Raw genomic sequence first — 17,015 nt, 5'->3', positions numbered from 1 at the left:
AGCAGGAAAGAATTATTAAAAGATCTTACAGCAAATCTGGTTTGCCTGTTAATGCTCAACTGGTAGTTTAAAACTAAGGGCCGCCACATGACTAAAACAAAATACATGAAGCATTAAATGCATTACAGAACTGCAAGTAAACGTTTTCAGAAGATAGCAACAGACGATGTATATAAAAAAATAATACTAACATTCTACCTTTCCATTTGTGAAAAAGCCTGTGTTACAGGATCAAAACGGCAAGTCAAGCTTTACAGCAGCACGGAATTACTGCTGCTTCGGCATTAAGGCAGTTTCGTGCGCCTTTTCACGACATCGCCTCTCACCGCGTGGCCTCACACCAATACCTCCACAGAACAGCTCCTTCAGTGGACACCTGGACAATTACTTCATGGACAGCTATTCTTGTCTTTGTATCTTTGTTCTCCCATCCTTGCTCAAAGAACAGTTTTATCTACTGAACACTGTTTAAAGCCTTAGAAACCAGAAGGACTCTCCATATGACTGTGTTTCTACAGGTATCATGCAGCTGCTGCAGACCCTTCCCTTGGGGCTGCCGTGCCAGTCCTTGCTCCCCTGCCCAAAAATGCTTGTTCTCACCTCAGGACACTATGCTAAGCACCCCAACCACTCAGGGTGGTGTGGCTCCTGAAAGCCAACAGCATTCGTCACTACAGGATGGGCTGCACTCTTCCAAAAGCTGGCATGTTGGTCAAATCCACCTGGATTCTCAAGAGGGTGTAAAAAAACTCCCTGCTGAAAGCCTGGCCACCCCACACCAAATGACAGCACACTCTTCTTCTAAAGGGCAAGAACATTTCAAAACTGAAGGCCATCAAAGGTTACCATCCTAGGCAGAGAACTTTGATCCCCCCCGTTTTAACAGTCTCAAGAAGAAAACATTTATCAGGGAAGCAATTATGAACTGGAAAAAATCAGTTCAGGACCTAAAGTCTGGCAGATGTGCAAGCTTTTCCATGAGACTAAAGAAGCGCAGAGCAGGTCTGGAAAAATGCTTATGTGCCTGAAAAGATCTACTTTTTTTTATGTAGATATTTCAGAAATTCAGGGTAAACTTGAAAAAGAAAAATACCACCCCAAGCAGCTTTCCAAAGAGCCAGTATCCACCCTTGCATCTTTTCCACAGGAAACAGCTTTGCTCTTTGGTCTTCCTGAAGACCCTAAGGCACAAGGTTGGAACCTACGCACAACCAGAGCATCCCAGTCAGACTCCAAGATCCCACCTGCTGGACCAGCCCTGCTGAGATGGCACTGGGGCTGACCTGAACATCCAGCCCTGTGCCTTGCATGCAAAGGCAAGCAGAGGACTGCACAGGACAGCGAGTTCACTCTTGTCTCTAAAGAAAGCTTTCAGCGGTCACCGCGGATCACGGGATCACCGTTTCAAGGTTAACAGGCCAGCATGGCACAGCTGAGGAGGAAAAGCAGCGCTCACAGAGCACGCTGTTGTGCAAAGCGCAGCTTGCCTGAGCTGGGGGCTGCTGCAGGTTGCTGCTGCGGTGGTGTGTGGGATGGGAGCCTAACCAAAAGCTGCCCAGGGCTGTCACCTGGCTGCTGTGCTCCAGGAACGGCAGGAGCAGCACGGGTCTCTGCAGCAGCCTCTGTGCACGAAGGGCTCACAGGAAAAATCAAGCTGCTTGTTAAAAATTCCCGAAATGGCAGCTGAGCTGCGATGAAAACGTGACTCAACAGGGTCATTAGGACCCGCAGGATTTTGGAGCAGCCTCTCCCTTTCACAGTGAGTCAGGGGGCACTGTCTGCTGAACACAGACCCAAGAAGGCCCACATGCAAGCAGTCTGGCCTTCTTTTCTGCAACAAGGAACATGAATGCTCTTTGGACTTCGAGAAGAAAACAATTCCGCTCCAAGATTTCTTTACTGTGCCATTTGCTTTCACGCTGCTTTATGGAGTGCCTGCCTTCACTCATTGCCTCCTGCCAAATGCAGTGAGTATTGTGACATTTCCTAGACACACACATCAATTGAAACATGCTCTGCACACCCCATTTCCAGTTTAACCTGTTCCAGCAGAGATTACGCCACTACATATCTTTCAGAGGGAACCAGGAAGCCCCAGGAGGTAAAAATGAAGCCCTGACACCACCACATGCTAAAGGTTTTGAAAGTCATAAAACTTTTAATGGTTTGCATTTTACCTGCTAAAAGTTTCCAGGTCCTCTCTTGTGAGAATGGAGCAATCTCTACGACCAGTGTGAACTCAAATTTTTATGCATGTATTAATATAAATCTATATTTAAATATATATACACATATACTATACATGCACACACACAAATTATGTTTTAAGAGAACAGGGCCGATAGTGTTTTGTACTCAGTGCTAAAGTGCTTTTTCTGAACCCCCAAGAAAGTAGCAGCCAAGTTCTCTCACGTACAGTAATGGTGAAAGAGGATGGATAGAAGCTAAGAGGTAGCTTCTCTAGATGATTTAATATTCAGACTTATCAGTTCATTAGAAAGATAATGACTGCTCTTTTTTATTTCTTGTCAACTATGAACATTTCTCTCAAATGGTATTGTATTCTAGGTAAGCATTTATTAAGAAGAACAAACTTACTGTATTCTGTTAATCTTATATTTCTGTTAATACCGGTTATGGGGTTTTATGCTGCTCACCCCATGCTGCCAAAGTCAGTGCATTCAGACTAATGGACTAGAAAAACGCAAAGTATTTCAGAAAGGACACAATTTCTTTTGCTTTAAGGTTTCCCAGCGCTATTCTAAAGGTATTAAAAAACGGTCCCCTCATTGAAATAAAAGGCAAGGACATGCTAGATATGGAAGATGCTCAAAATAGGATGAAAAGGACAGGCAAAGGTATAGACTTCTCTGTGAAGAGTCACTAAGTAGGTCAGTTTATAAAAGACATGAGTTGGAAGAACCATGATAGATATCTACCAAATCCCAGGTGGCATGGAGAAGATAGATTGGGAGCAGCTCGTCGTCATCTCCAGTGCAAAAATGAGAGCTCCAAATAAACCTGGCATCAGAGAACAATTTCTGATAGCACAGTGCATTAATCCTACCTCTCAGTTTCTCCTAAAGTGACCCTGTAACTTATTATAATGAGTTTAGTGTGACTAGTCAGAATCAAATCTAGCAGAAGTAATTAAGATTTATCTAATCTCAGGCTAATCTGACAGCCAACACTGACGAGGGTTTTTTTCCTGCTTTAACCAAATCTACAGATGACATCCCAATTGCAGGAGCTGCATGGAAGAAACACAAGTCCTTAGAAATGCCACTCTCCTGACTCCTTGTTCTTGTCCTAATTTCATTCCCTGGGGGAAGGCAGCGCCTGAGCAGGTAGAGGGGCTGGTGGGGCATCACAGTGGGTAACAAAGACGACCACAGAAGAGTTCCTGCTGAGACATAATATGAAATATTGAAAGGTGGAAAAAACAACAGCAGCAACAAACCAAAACTCCATTGTATAAGGGAACAAAGAAACCTTAGGCGTATGTTAAAGTACCACATTCTGAATAAGGGATGTAGACCTGAATGTTTCTAAAGACAACTACGGACCAGAGCCAAACTCGACAACAACCAGCATAATCCCATTTAGCTCCATGCACTCTTGAATTTGCCACAAATTAAGCAGCCCTTTAAGTTACTGCACAAAACATACACCTCACAAGCAGGGTCATCGCTTCACTGTATTGAAAACGATTTGCTTTGTTGTATTTCACACAAAGTCAGTTAAAGAAAAACTGGGGAGGGAGGCAAATTATACAACTAGGTTTTGGTTGTTTGTTTTTCCCCACCCCTCCCCATGGATACAGATGGACTCTCTTGATTAATTTTATACAAAGAGCATCATTCCAGAACTAAGATGTCTTGGACAAGGACTAAATATGGTATGACACTTTGCATCACACCTATTTATGCTAAATCTGTCCACACAAAAATAGCAGCGATGATTAAAGAATGCCAGCAGCCCTTGCGCTCTGACTGGCAGTTCCAGGATCTTAATTTTTAACTTGTGGAAGTTAACATATTGTTGCTATTATAAATGGAAATAATCATTCAGCAGGAAAGTGTTAATGACATCCCATTAAAGAGAGTGCCTTTCACTGGCATAATGAAGACACAGACACCGGTTAGCCTCAGAAAATGCACAGAAATACTTTAAAGGAGTTTTCTGTGCCGAGATTTGAAAGTTGATGTGCTAGCATAGGCAAGCATGTCAGTGTTCATTTTTTAGTGTGGCCTCATTCACAGATACTTCTGCAGGAATCCTGAAGTGTGGCTTTCCTAGGGGAAAGAAAACCCTAGAAAAATACTGCAGCATCTGCAACCACGGAACAACAAATAAAGAAAACCATAATTTTGAAAACCCAAGAAAAATTCCTACAAATACATGCATATTAAGTGAGGTTGTTCTCAAATGTCATGCAGACTGTTGCTCCCCAAAATGCACACCAGGCAGAAGCGCCTCGCAGTCTGTCGCCCAGTCTGTGACAGCCCATGAAGATGGCCTTTGTCCTGGAGATAGTTCCGAGTCAAATCCTCTGTTCTAGGTGGCACCTATAAACCATGCTGTTATATCAACCACATCAATATATGGCTGTAAATAGAATATATCTATGTTCTAGCATTTTTCACATAAACTGTTTTTCTGTTAAGTATTTGGTAAAAAATATTGTTCAAAACCCATTAAATTTTGTCTCAAAACTCGATAGCTTCTTCCTTTCAGGAAGCAAGAGGTGGTTCTACTTAATTGTCACTCCACTAAAAATCATAGAGACTTTCACAGCATCTGATCCAATTTGTTTTGATACTTAAACCCTACCTTAAAAATTAGAAGTCACCTGTGTAAATAAGTTTTGCTCAGTGGTAGAACTTTCAAGAAAATTACTAAACCTTGGAATGTTATTCACATTGATCATAACTAAATTTCTGTACTATAATGATTCATTTTCCTGCCCATATACAGGATTACAACATTTTCTTAATTCATGGGACAACAAACGAATCTATGAATGAAATTCCAGAGGGGACTACGTGCTTCCACACAGGTGACACAACACGGCTCCCTCGGGCACTGGAGGCAGGTGCCCTGTGCTGTGCATCAGACAAACACATCCTTCCCACGGAGCAGGGATCAGGTAGACCCTCCAGTCCTACAACACAGGTCACTGCCAGCACCCAGTGCTACCCTACAAGGACACGGGGGTGCGGGACATTCTGCCAGACAAGCCTTTGAAGCAATACTTTCTAATCTGTCACAGGACAAAGCATGGATGTAAAAAGGAAGAAGGTACCCAAGGGCCACCAAGGCAATGCAGTATGTGACCATCAGCCCAGGAAGTCCCAGAGGATCCTGCGCCTCCCTGTTCAGGCTGCACCTCCAGCTGCTCCCCAGCACCTGCCTGACCCTCACCTCTCCTCACGGATCCCTGCAGAACCCCATGGATCCCTGCAGAACCCCACTCCTCTGTGCCTCCACACTAGGTCATTTCCTTCCCTTCCTGCCATATGCCCATGCAGGAGAGGACCAACATGCATAGTCCCTCAAAACAAGGGTGGTCACAAAATCTCATGAAACAACATTGCTCACAATGGGTAACAGCATCCATGCTCATGTCATTACTCTTCCTTCTCTCCTGTGCACACTAGCTGGCTGCCCTTTACATTGGGTGACTCCAGACTGGGTGATGACACAGGCTTTGCACTGAAACAGCCATACAGCAAGGAGCCTCCAAAAACAGGTGGCACCATGCCACGGTGCTGAGTGACCACGGCAGGGTCCCCCCAGCTCCAGCTGCAGCACGTCCAGCCCCTCCTCCAGCCTTCCGAGTAACCAGCATGGAGGAAGCCTCACACCTCCAACTCTTGCATACAACCACGAGCATTACAAAGCCTTCCTGTTACAAACCAAAAGGATTTTGGAGCGTGATGCCACTGGGAAGGAGTATCTCGTGCAAAAATGAGTATTCCTCAACAATATCCATTTGGGCGTAACTCTGCTTCTCGATGACCCTAAAGAACTCCTCACCCTTTATTTCATACGTTTACGAATTTGTAACCAGCCTCACACCAACATTCATTCAGAGCATCACGAGGTGCTCTGGGTAACTCGAGTACTTCACAAATCTCACTGCATAACATGGCAAGATACCTTCCAGCACACGACTGGAAAGCATGGCACATCGCTGTGCAATATGTCACTGTGCCGTGACATGCAGAATTCTTAGTTTCTTCTACAGTGCTTGGCTGCCTGTGCAGCAAGGAGACTGCAACTCTGCTGTCGAAATGGCTGAACACAAGGAGCAGCATGTAAACTCACAGCAATGATGAAGAGAGGCACAACACCAGGCAGAAACAGCACCCTTGCTGCTTTCATGTACTTATCTATTAGTTTGGCATCTATACATTGATTAGCTGTTTAAAACCATCAACCATTTCTAGAAACAATTTCTTAAAGGCTTACAAGACAGAGCAGGTCACACTGCAGGGTATCTTTGTCAGGAAAAAAGAAAGCCCATTTCATATTTCTGGTTCATAATCAATATCCAGCCTACAAAGCATCAGGAAGATAAAACTGCATTATTACTGCAGGAGAAAGCACTGATGGATTTAGGAAAAAAAAAAATCCCTCACCATATAAGGGCTGTGAACATTTTCCCACTTAAGACAACGTGTGGGATCATATTCACAGACACAGAAATATGTTCTGTTCCCTGACACCCACAGTCCTAGAACACCGGGCTGAAGTGCTGGCAAGAATAAGAACCATTTGTTAAGTACAAAAAATGTCTCACATAATTAGAGAACTGCTGAAAGCTACCAATTTAGTACTCAGGCTTTAAAATTTAAGAATTTTTATCGTAACAACAGCTAAAGTTTCAGTATGGCTAGAGGTGGGAACGCCTAACACATGCACCATACAGTTTGATCAGTTTATCGAATACCTGAGGCAAAATTAAACACAACGTACAAAAAGATTTCAACACCACTCAAACAACACCTTTAGCAGATTTTATGCTAATTAGGAAGTGAAGCTGCCCACCGGGTATCAAGAGGCCCTTTCCCACCAGGGTGATGTGCTCCCCTCCCCAGCCCCATCAATATCATCACCAGCTCCCCCAGCTGCAGGCATCGGTCTGTAACCATCCCCAGCTTCCCTCTTGTCAGGGCGGTGCTTCAGCCTGCCAACCTGCCCTTTTGTGGAGAGCAATGAGGACGATAAACACGTCACAAAGAGTCTACCGGGGGTGAAGAGCCTCTGCCCGAAAGACTCTTCAACGGTCAAACACGGAGAATAGCAACGGCAAAGAGAAGATGGGATGTGGTGTTGAAAACAGAACATATGGCATTTGAATGGAGGTTTTTTTATATTTGAGAATAAAGTGATGCAAAAGCAGCAGACGGTGGGAGGGTCTGGTGGGGTTTGACCTGGGAGGAGCTGGAGACAGAGCTCCTGGCCCTGCCAGAGCAGCTGCTGCTGCCACCCCTTGCTCTGCCACCAGGGCCTGCCAGCCACAGCTCCGCTCCTCGGCCACCAAAGGCACCAAGGCCTCCCCGCCGATGGCTTCTCTCAACTCCTTACAGCTCTTCCTAGGCCTCTCGGCTCGGCTCTCTCAAGGGCTTGCTCATCTCTGACCACAGGCAAGACCCAGCACCCACTACAGATGAAACGATGCATGTTGCAGAAAGGAAAGACGGCACTGATGATGGCCTCCGCGCAGCTCCCGAAATAACACAAGTCAGGTGTAATTCCATTATGACAGCGGACCCCTCTCTGAACAGTTTCTGGAATGCCATCTTTCTCCTGCCATGCCATCATCATTCTTCTCCAATCTTCCCTAGGTCAACAACAAAGCAGTATTTTAAAATCAGCAGCTGAAAAGCAATCCAAGTCAACCAAGGCTTTAAATTCCGTTCGAGTCTCCACTTCAGAGCAGCCCTCTCCAGGGAATTGAGCATCAGCTACGTGACTGGAGGTCAGCGCCCACAGCCCGCCGACTCCTACCGTCAATGAGCAGATGGGCATGCTCTGCTCTGTGATGCTGCTCACGATACATACAACACAACCTTCTGAGCTCACGTGGCTTCCTGTTTATAAAAATGCTCTTTAAGTATGTATTTTATACCTGGAAGATTGCTCTATTGATTGCTCTATTTATAGTCCGCACCATAACTTCCAAGCACCAAACTTCAGTGATAAACTAAGCATCAAAGATTTCACAAGTGTGTCTTTACATCTTAAGCACATCATTGAAAAAATAGTAATGACTGACAATTTATGCAACAAAGCAAAGTGTTTGTTTCCCATCCCTGGGAACTCACACCACAAGCGCAGACCCACAGGAATCCCACCGTTCCACACATCTTGATTATTGGTTCTGAATAAATGGCATCGCTGCCCTTCATCCAATTGAGGTAGATTGTGATTTTTTCTGCCCACTGTGTCCTACACTTATAAAAGGTTCAAATTGCTCTCTCAGATTTTCTTCGCACCAGCTTTCATTTTCATTTCTCCCCAGCAAAATGGGAGGGGGGGGCATTTTCCTCCAATAAGCTTAAACTCCTGTAGCTGTATTCATTCACTCTGGATACAAGTGAACTAAAGGATGAAGAATGTTCTCCTCCTTATATTGAAAAAGAGCAGCCTTCCTGAGCTTACGGCTTCCTCTCTTTCTTTCTTTATTCACCATAACTTGACCCATTAACATTTTACTTGCTCCACCTTTCCAGGGCACCTCCCAAGCTGCACAGATTTTATGCTCTTTTACTTCCCTCATTTTGCACTTGGCTACAGAACTGCCAGTGGCAGCCCCTCCTCCCACGAAGGTGCCCCCTGCCTGACTGACAGCTCCTTCCACACGTTCTCCTTCCCGACCATTACACCTCTCCAACTCTTCTGTAACTTCTAGGCAGGTCGCACTAAAAGGCATGTATCTGCCCAGTGAAGACACACAGTAAAACATGTAGGATCTCTCTGCCATCAACAAACTGCTGCATTCCCAGAAAAACAGATCTGATGAAAAGCTAACAGTTCTGAAAGACTTGTCCTAGGATTTGATGCAATCTGCCGTGCCGGCAAATTAAAGCCTACAGAAACCACGCTAAAATTAGAGAAAGCTGAGATGAAAACCAAAGACACATGGTGGCTCTTACAAATCTTTAAATAGGGCTTAATATAACATTCAGGTGCTTGGTCTGTGCTCAGCTTAGATCTCCAGAGATCATTAATTTATATTATAAAGTAGCACTGAACTATCTCTGGGACTGTTTTCTATACGGCACCTTACAGGGCAATCGGTGCAGGCTTTCAGACACTGATCCGGCTGACCAGCAGATTTGCAACATGCCAGCGATCAGTCTGATGGATTCACACACCCTGATTTAAAGGGCAGCTTTTGCTCCTACACCCACCTACAGAAGGTCGGACCCTCAGGGCACCAGTCCAAGCAGGTCCGCCCAAGGCTAGCCGCCCAGGACCACCGCTGGGGCTTCTGTGCGACTCCAGGGACAGAGCCACCGCTCACATACCACCCACCAGCAGGTCAGGTAGGGGCTGAATTCGTTGCACGTCTAGCAGGCTAAACACCACTTCCAAAGCACTGGAAAACCTTTGGTCCCCACCTCCCATCCATAACCGCAGGCACCAAACAACCCCTCCCGGGCAGCAGGTCCCAGCATCTGCCAGAGGACCCAGCACCATGGCAGCTGGGTGCAGGCGAGGGCCGGCGCGGGGCCCACGGGTGGCTGAACGGGCACAGGGCTCTGGGGTCACCATGCAGCTGCAGCCTGCTCTCCCTCGGGAGCATCTGCTGGTCACGTTCAGATGTGGGTTAATCCCTGTTTTCCAGGTCTATGATGAAGTTTGACGCTCTGCTGGATTTTGCATCACTGGCATTTCTGCTTTAAGACCAGTGCACACAGGCAAAGCTTTGTACAGATGCAAACACCTCAGGGGCTATTAATTCCTCATTAATCTGAAGTTTTGTGGCTTTAATAGCATGCGCATGCTGCTATCTTGCAACATTCCAGAGATAATGGACCACCTTCCTTTTAAAATCCCAATTTATAACTATGACTTTAACAATTTTTTAATGACCAACTGAGAAGCATTTATAAATTCATGTGGGACCAAGGAGCAAAGAATTTGTTCATGCCCACGCACTGCTCCTCCTTTCGATGGACTCCCACACGTGCAGCAAGCACTGGGCACGCCGGGTCCGAGCAGCAGCCTCTCCGCAGAGTGCAGCGTTTGCTCCCTACTTGTTAAGCATCCAGCACACAGTGGACAATCAGCGATGATCACTATTACTCCAGCAACTGCAAAAATTGCTTTAAGGTAAAACCATTTTTTAAGTGTTTCATATTATTTGTATAACAGAAAGACACAGAAAAGCTCCTCCTGTGTGAGACAATTACAAAAAATTAAAAATACTGGTTTATCAAGGAAAAGTTTAACACTGCAAATACTGGCAAAGGTTAAAGTTCACATGGATGTCAAGCTAAAATGACAAATCAAGATATTTGATTATAAGACCATTAATGTGGTTTAGAAATAAATTACAGTAATTAATGCTGTTTGAAAAATGAAGGCACCTTCTTTCACTGCGGTTGCATGAAAAGAAAAATACATGACCTGCTCAAGAGGCTGACTCCCTCTCCATCCCCACACCTATGAACCGAAACAACATTAGTATTCTCAAAAAAAAAAGGTCATGTTTTCCAAGATGCACAATTTATTTATAAATACGCAGACTCTGAAATCAGCTGTTCCTATTTCTTTAACAAGTCTCGCTACTTCCCAAGAAGTGGCTGTAATAGGCGATGGGGAGGTTGCCATGGCAAGCATACATCCTCTGTCAGTATCAGAGCAGCAGATGCATAATGGCAAAACCCACCAGATTAAGTCACTTCTCCGGTCGTGTTAACGAGGAAGAAAATGCCTTCTGGTTCACCTGTGCCTAAGGATTACCGTTACCCAGAACACCTGGGGCTAAACCCGAGAACGGCACGTGGCTGCAGATTTTAGCTGAAAACCAGAGATGTACAAAAGCAAAATGAGGGGATTTAACGGCAGCGACAGGCGTACCAAAAACACCCGGGGTGCGGGTCGGGTTTCATTTCCCAAAACGCAAGGAACTTTCAACGGCGCTTCCACGGACGGCCCCCCTCCCCGGGCTACCAGCCCCGCTGAAATACGGCGCGGAGCGCCCGCCCCCCGACCGCGGGGCACCCCCGGGGTCCTGCCCAAGGCGGGGGGCGCCCGGGGGGACGCGGCCCCCGAGACCCCCGCCCGGGAGGCTCTTTGAATTCCCCAGGCGCAGGTATGAGCTCACGCCTGCTGCCCCAAGGCTCCCCGCACCCCGGGTAAGCGACTCCCAGCGCATGCTAGCCTCCTCCGGCGGGGCCGGGGCTCCGGAGGGGCCGCGCCAGCCCGGGAGGGACAGCCCGGCGCCACCGGGACCGGGACGCGCGGCGGGCTCTGCGCAGGCGGGGGGTCCCCGCCCGAACGGCACCGCTGCAGCCCGCCGCGGCGCGGGGCAGGTGCGGAGCGCCGGGCTCCCCTGAGCCGCCCGAGCCCGCCGCCTCCTTTCGGGCGGGCTGCGGGGGACCAGCGCGCAAACCCACCGGCCATGTCATTTCAGTGCGGGGACCGGGGGCGGCGGCGCCCCCCGCCCCGAGCGCGGTGCCTGCCCGAGGGCTGCGCACCGAGGGGCGCCCGCCGCCCCGCGGACCCGCAGCCCGACCCCGGGGACAGCCCGCACGGCGCAGGCGGCGGCACCCCAGCGCGGGGGAGCCGCCGCCCCGCGGGACCTCCCCGGCCCCGGCCCCGGCCGCGGCTCGGCGGTACTCACGGTGCAGGCGGGAGCGCGCGTCCATGCGCGGCCGAGCCGCGGTCCGGGGGCGCCGCCGAGGGCTGCCCGCGCCCGCGGCTGCCCGGCCCCGCCGCGCAGGGGCCGCCTCCGTGCGCGGGGCGGCGCCCAGACACAAAGGCGGCGGCGAGCGGCGGCGGCGGGGCGGGCCGGGCTGCGCGGCCGCGCTGCGCTCCGCGGCGGCGCAGGGGCGGGGCGGCGGGGCCCAGGCTGGCGGCGGGGGGGGGATGCTGAGGCCGCGCCTTCCCCGCGGAGCGGTGCGGTGCGGTGCGGGAGATGCGGAGAGGTGCCGCCCGTTCCCGCCCCGACGGGGCGGTCCGTGGCCGGGGGAGCATCACCGGCGGGGCTGGGGCATCCCCGCGCTGCGCGGCAGGGGGAGATGCCAGCTACCGCGGCGCCCGCTCCCCCCGGCCGCCTCCCTCCTCCCCCTAGGGCAGGAGCCATTTTCCCCACTTGGGAAAAGTTGCTGGGCCGGGGGCTGGCAGCCTCCTGGCAGCGGCGCGGGGAAGCCGTGGGGGACGGCTCAGCATCCCAGCCACGGGCCTGGGCGGCCGCAGGCCACAGGGCTGCTGGAGCGTGGGCTGGGGGAAAGAGCCCGCAGGGGCATCCTGCGCGTGGTGGAAGCTGGCCTCCATCACCGGGAACAGCCAGCCACCGTGGGAGGGAAGGGGGACAGCGGGCAGGTGTCAGGCCTCCGCTCCCCTCGTGAGCTGTGCTACCTGGGAGCTATGCTGAGGACCGTGGGTCGTTGGGTTTCCTGCAGCTTCTCCCGCTGATCTGCAGAGCGGTTGTTGCAGCCAGCAGGTGCGGGTGCTGCTCTGCCAGTTTGTTTTCACTCTTCATTTCCAAATACAGCAGCAGCCACGGCTCCAGTGTGTCCCCTTTGGTGGCCACCTCTGCCTCTCCCCGTGCAGAGCTGCGCTAGCTGGGGCAGCCGCCGCCGAGCGTGGCTCTTGGGCAGGCCATGACGATGGCCCATGATTTCCTCAGTGACAGGGTGGCTTTACAGCCCGCCTTGCTCTGGGCTGTGTAAGGTCATCACCTTGCTCTTCCAACACCATCTGCCCAGCATCAGGGAGGGAAAGCATTTAGTAGGAGCTGGAAAAGGATCACAGGAGGGTTTATCCCAGCAGTGAGTTCTCCATCCCTGTTCCATGTCGCTAATCCGTCAGTGCAGATAACCTCTCCCCATCACTGATGCAGGAACGCGACACTGATGCTCGGGGGATGGGCCAGCCCAGGCGGCTCCCAGACTGTCCTGCTCTCGCCATATCCAGAGTGGGAACTGAAATTCGGCCCAGAAAAGCTCACCACCAAAATGTACTGCTTGAAGTGGGTATTCCCTAGTTTGATTTCAGCAGTGAAATGGGGAGGGATCTTCGATGTTAGCAGCTCCCTGTGTGCTGCAGCCAGCCAGAGAGCACCCACAGCCTCCTTGGTTTCTGGCATGGCACCAGCCCGAGTCCTGCCTCCAGCCAGGAGTGACCATGAAATAAAATATTATTTCAGTAGAAACACAACAAAGAAGAGAAGAAGCCTTTCCTGTTACAAGCAGTTGTACAGAAAACGGGTGCCAGCCAGACACAGGTAGGTGTTGGGTGCTGTGCACACCAGAGAAGGCAGTCCGCACAGGAGTGATGGTACGGCACGGGCAGCTTCTGGTAGGCAGGTCATGGAAATTTGTCTCCCAGGAGATTCACTGTTATAATGGGAGTTCTCCATTCCTGTATGTTCCTGATAAATATCTCCAAGATTTTGCAGGGCAAAAGGACTTGCAACTGGAAAAACCCTGGAAGAGTCTCATCCCTACCTATGAAATACAGGCAGATCTTTCTCCCCAGTGCAGACCATTGTGGAGTGGGAGAAGTGCATGGCTGTGCCACGGGGGAGCTGCAGAAGGACAGGGGTGGATGGGAACCTTCTCTGAGTGGCAAAACCCCCGCAAGCCGAGGCCCAGGAAGGGGATGGCTGGGGCATGGTGTAGGAGGGAGGTTCAGCTGCGAGCTGGGCTTTGCTTCCTGCTTAATGTTACTGAGACCCCCACGTGTCCCCTTACAACCACTCCCTAAATTTCTGTCTTTTTAGCAGCATGTGTTGGAGATGTTTCTGCGCCACCTGTGCGCGTGGCATTGATGATGGTGCAATTAGGAGTACAGAGGATTTTCTTTTCGTCTGGCTTCAACCTTGTCCATGACTAATCATTGAAACAGACCACCAGGTTGGTTTTATTGATGTAGGGGTGCGACCACTCAGAGAAGATGCTGCAGAGCTGGCAGATGCCAGGTGTGCAGTGAGAGGTGGCACCCACCCACCCCCGTGCAGGGGGAGCAGCTCTCTTTCAAAAGCCTGGGGCTGCAGCGTGGGACCTGCTTACCCCATCCCACAGCAAGATGGCCCAGGAGCACTGAGGGAGCGACAGTTCCCGAGAGGCACCAGTACCTGTAACTCCAGCCATCCCTGCGCCTTTCCCCATCTGCTCCTCATAGAGAAAAAAAATGCAGACAACTTCCAAGCAGCTGGGGATGGCCCTGGGTGTGGTTGCTCTGCAAGATGGCGAGCGTTGCTCTCCGTGCCTCCCCATGTTGCTGTTGCTGGCACAGCAAGCTACTCTGGGTAGCCACATCCAAATAAGCTAGAGCTGATTTACTGTAGTCTGGTATTTTTGTAAAGCTTTGCTGTGTGCCAGCAGCCGCTGCGCTGCCCGGTGCTGCAGGGCAAAGCGGCCGTGTAAGCAGTGAAACCTCTTCTGGAATCACTAGTGGGGCAGCACCTGGTTGGGCTGGGCTGCGGCATCGCTCTGCACAGGGATGTGGGGGTGTCGGGAAGAAGCCTGATGCTATTGTTCACCGGTTATCAGTGTGTATGCGTTATCGCTTCTCTGTGGCTTACCATGCAAAGACCATCATGGATCTTGAATCACTGCTGAACTTACACCCCCGATTCCCTTAGTCTTGCATAAGTTTAATAGTGGTTTCACTTCCACTGACTCCGGTGGAGATTTGAAAACCAAGGCAAATAAAGAGCAGGCCAAAATACTCACATTCTGAAAAACCATGGATCCTGGCATATCCATAAACACTGCTTAATGCAAAACTAAGGTTGACAAGTTGAACAAGTCCCTAGCCTGGGCTTCACCAGCTGTACTTGAATGTATTTTCACAGATTTGCACATATAAATAACCCCCCTCCATACTGATTTCTATTCATTTGTAGACTTGGCTAAGGAAAATTTTAAAATCATAAAATTCCGTCAGCAAATTTTATCAGAAAGCTGGATGCGTTCCTTAAAGGGATTCTGCAGGTTTGGGCTCAGTAGTGTCTGTTGGAGTCACACTAGCTGGGAAGACAGCATGGTAAATCAGAGCAAATCCTTAAGACCGATAACACTGAAATAACGTTATTTTCTTGTCTCATTTTTAAAAATATGTAGAGAAGGAACAGTTATTAAGGACACAGTTCTGTTTAATAAATGGTGGTGCTACACAGCTTTGAAAATTTTCCTTGTAGAAGTCCCAATATAGGGGTTTTTTTCCTTCTGGTTTTACTAAGTCCTCTCAAGTGCTACTTTATATATTCCCAGACAATGCTAATCTCCATTTCTGGAGGCTTTAATTTTAAGACTGAGAAGAGCGGATGAGTCATGGGCTGTGGTGGTATAGATGGATGCTGATTTTTAGGTCGCCTTCTAAGTAGGTCACGGTGGACGGTAACTAAAAGTCCAGTTGGGTGCTGGAAGACGGTAACAGCAGTTCCCAGCTGCGTGTGTGAGGGACTGGTCTGTGCAGTGTCTGGCAAAAAATATCAATAGTTTTGGAAACAACATAAACTAGCAACGATGATCCTTCTTCTTGGGAGTCTTGGGGGAAAAAACAAGATGGTTCGGGATGGGACGGGATGGATGGGAGCATCCCTGCCTGAGTCAAGAGTCAGCACATCACTGCACTCCCACTGTCACCATTGCTGCCACCACCACTCCTGGCCTTCCTGTGGAAGGGGAGGCCAACACGCGGCTCAGAGGCAGCAGGTGCTTCTGGCATGTTGAAGAAAAAGGCTGTGAGATCTGTGTCTGTGGGAAAAACTGGCAGGCAGAGTGATGGAGCTGTGATACGAGGGGCAGTCAGAAGGAGCAGGTCAGTGGAACAGGCTTCACCTGAACAGTCCTTGGCACTCTCCTGATTGTTGCAGAGTTTAGGGGACTGTCTAGAGGTGTGAAAAAGTGTGATTGAAAGGAAGAAAAAAATTTTAATGGAAACCCAAAAATCAGCCTACTACCACACTCCATCCCAAGTTTGCCTTGGCCAGTACAGCTCCTCCCTCTGAAAAGCAGACTGCACTTGAGTATCACAGACTCATAGAACATTGGAAGGGACCTCCAAGACCACCCAGTCCCACCCCCCACCACGGGCAGGGACCCCTCCCCCCAGCCCAGGCTGCTCCCAGCCCCGTCCAGCCTGGCCTTGAGCCCTGCCAGGGATGGGGCACCCACAGCTGCTGCGGGCAGCCTGGGCCAGCGCCTCGCCGCCCTCACAGTAAAGAATTTCTTCCTAATGCTGGCATCCCTGCAGCCTGTAGTAGGTAAAAAAAAGTATTGAAAGTACATTGGAAAGGAAGAAGTTAACTTTTCTTATGTGTATGACATCAGCAGGCTATAACGTTGTAAATTATAACCCTTTTTTCAAAACGGAACAACTTGTTTCTTCTCCTTAATAGTGAAATTATTTAATCTATATTATCTGGAAGCACTTGAGAAACCTGTTATAAAATATAACAACCAGGCACCTTAAACTACTCCCTCTGCCCTCCTGGGAGAATGAAACCACCCCTGCGGGCCCCGAGAGTCTGGTGCTCCCGCAGCCAGGACACTGGGGAGACTGGCCGGTGCAGCGATGGCCGCTCCAGCTGGAATTAACGGCTCCCCGTGCTGGGTCGCTTCCCAGGTGATTTTCCCCACGAGGAGCTGAACCTCCATCCCACCTGACACCTGTTAGGAGAGTCCTGGCCCTTTCCTCCCCCGGACAGGGGGCACAGTTTGCACGTTAACAATAAACCAACAAACCTCATGTGGGTTTTTTCATCAGAAAGCTGAGAGAGGAGCTGGGACAAGCCTGCATCTCCTGCTCCATGATTCTCCCCG

General features: G+C 49.7%; 1 protein-coding gene across 6 annotated transcripts in view; it reads right to left on the bottom strand.

Annotated features, from left to right (window-relative positions):
* The window catches only part of LRRC7 (leucine rich repeat containing 7), a 183,742-nt gene extending 171,704 nt beyond the window's left edge, over positions 1-12,038 (bottom strand). For all 6 annotated transcript variants that reach the window (XM_055725249.1, XM_055725243.1, XM_055725244.1 and 3 more), the window contains exon 1: positions 11,864-12,038. In XM_055725249.1, coding sequence (XP_055581224.1) covers positions 11,864-11,888 — 25 coding nt within the window. In that variant the 5' untranslated portion in view covers positions 11,889-12,038. The remainder of the gene's footprint in view (positions 1-11,863) is intronic.
* Between the last annotated feature and the right edge of the window lie 4,977 nt (positions 12,039-17,015).

Source organism: Falco cherrug, chromosome 12, assembly GCF_023634085.1.
Source record: "Falco cherrug isolate bFalChe1 chromosome 12, bFalChe1.pri, whole genome shotgun sequence".
Taxonomy (NCBI): domain Eukaryota; kingdom Metazoa; phylum Chordata; class Aves; order Falconiformes; family Falconidae; genus Falco; species Falco cherrug.
The sequence above is the reverse complement of the archived record's forward strand: the minus strand, read 5'-3'. Positions and strand labels throughout refer to the sequence as shown.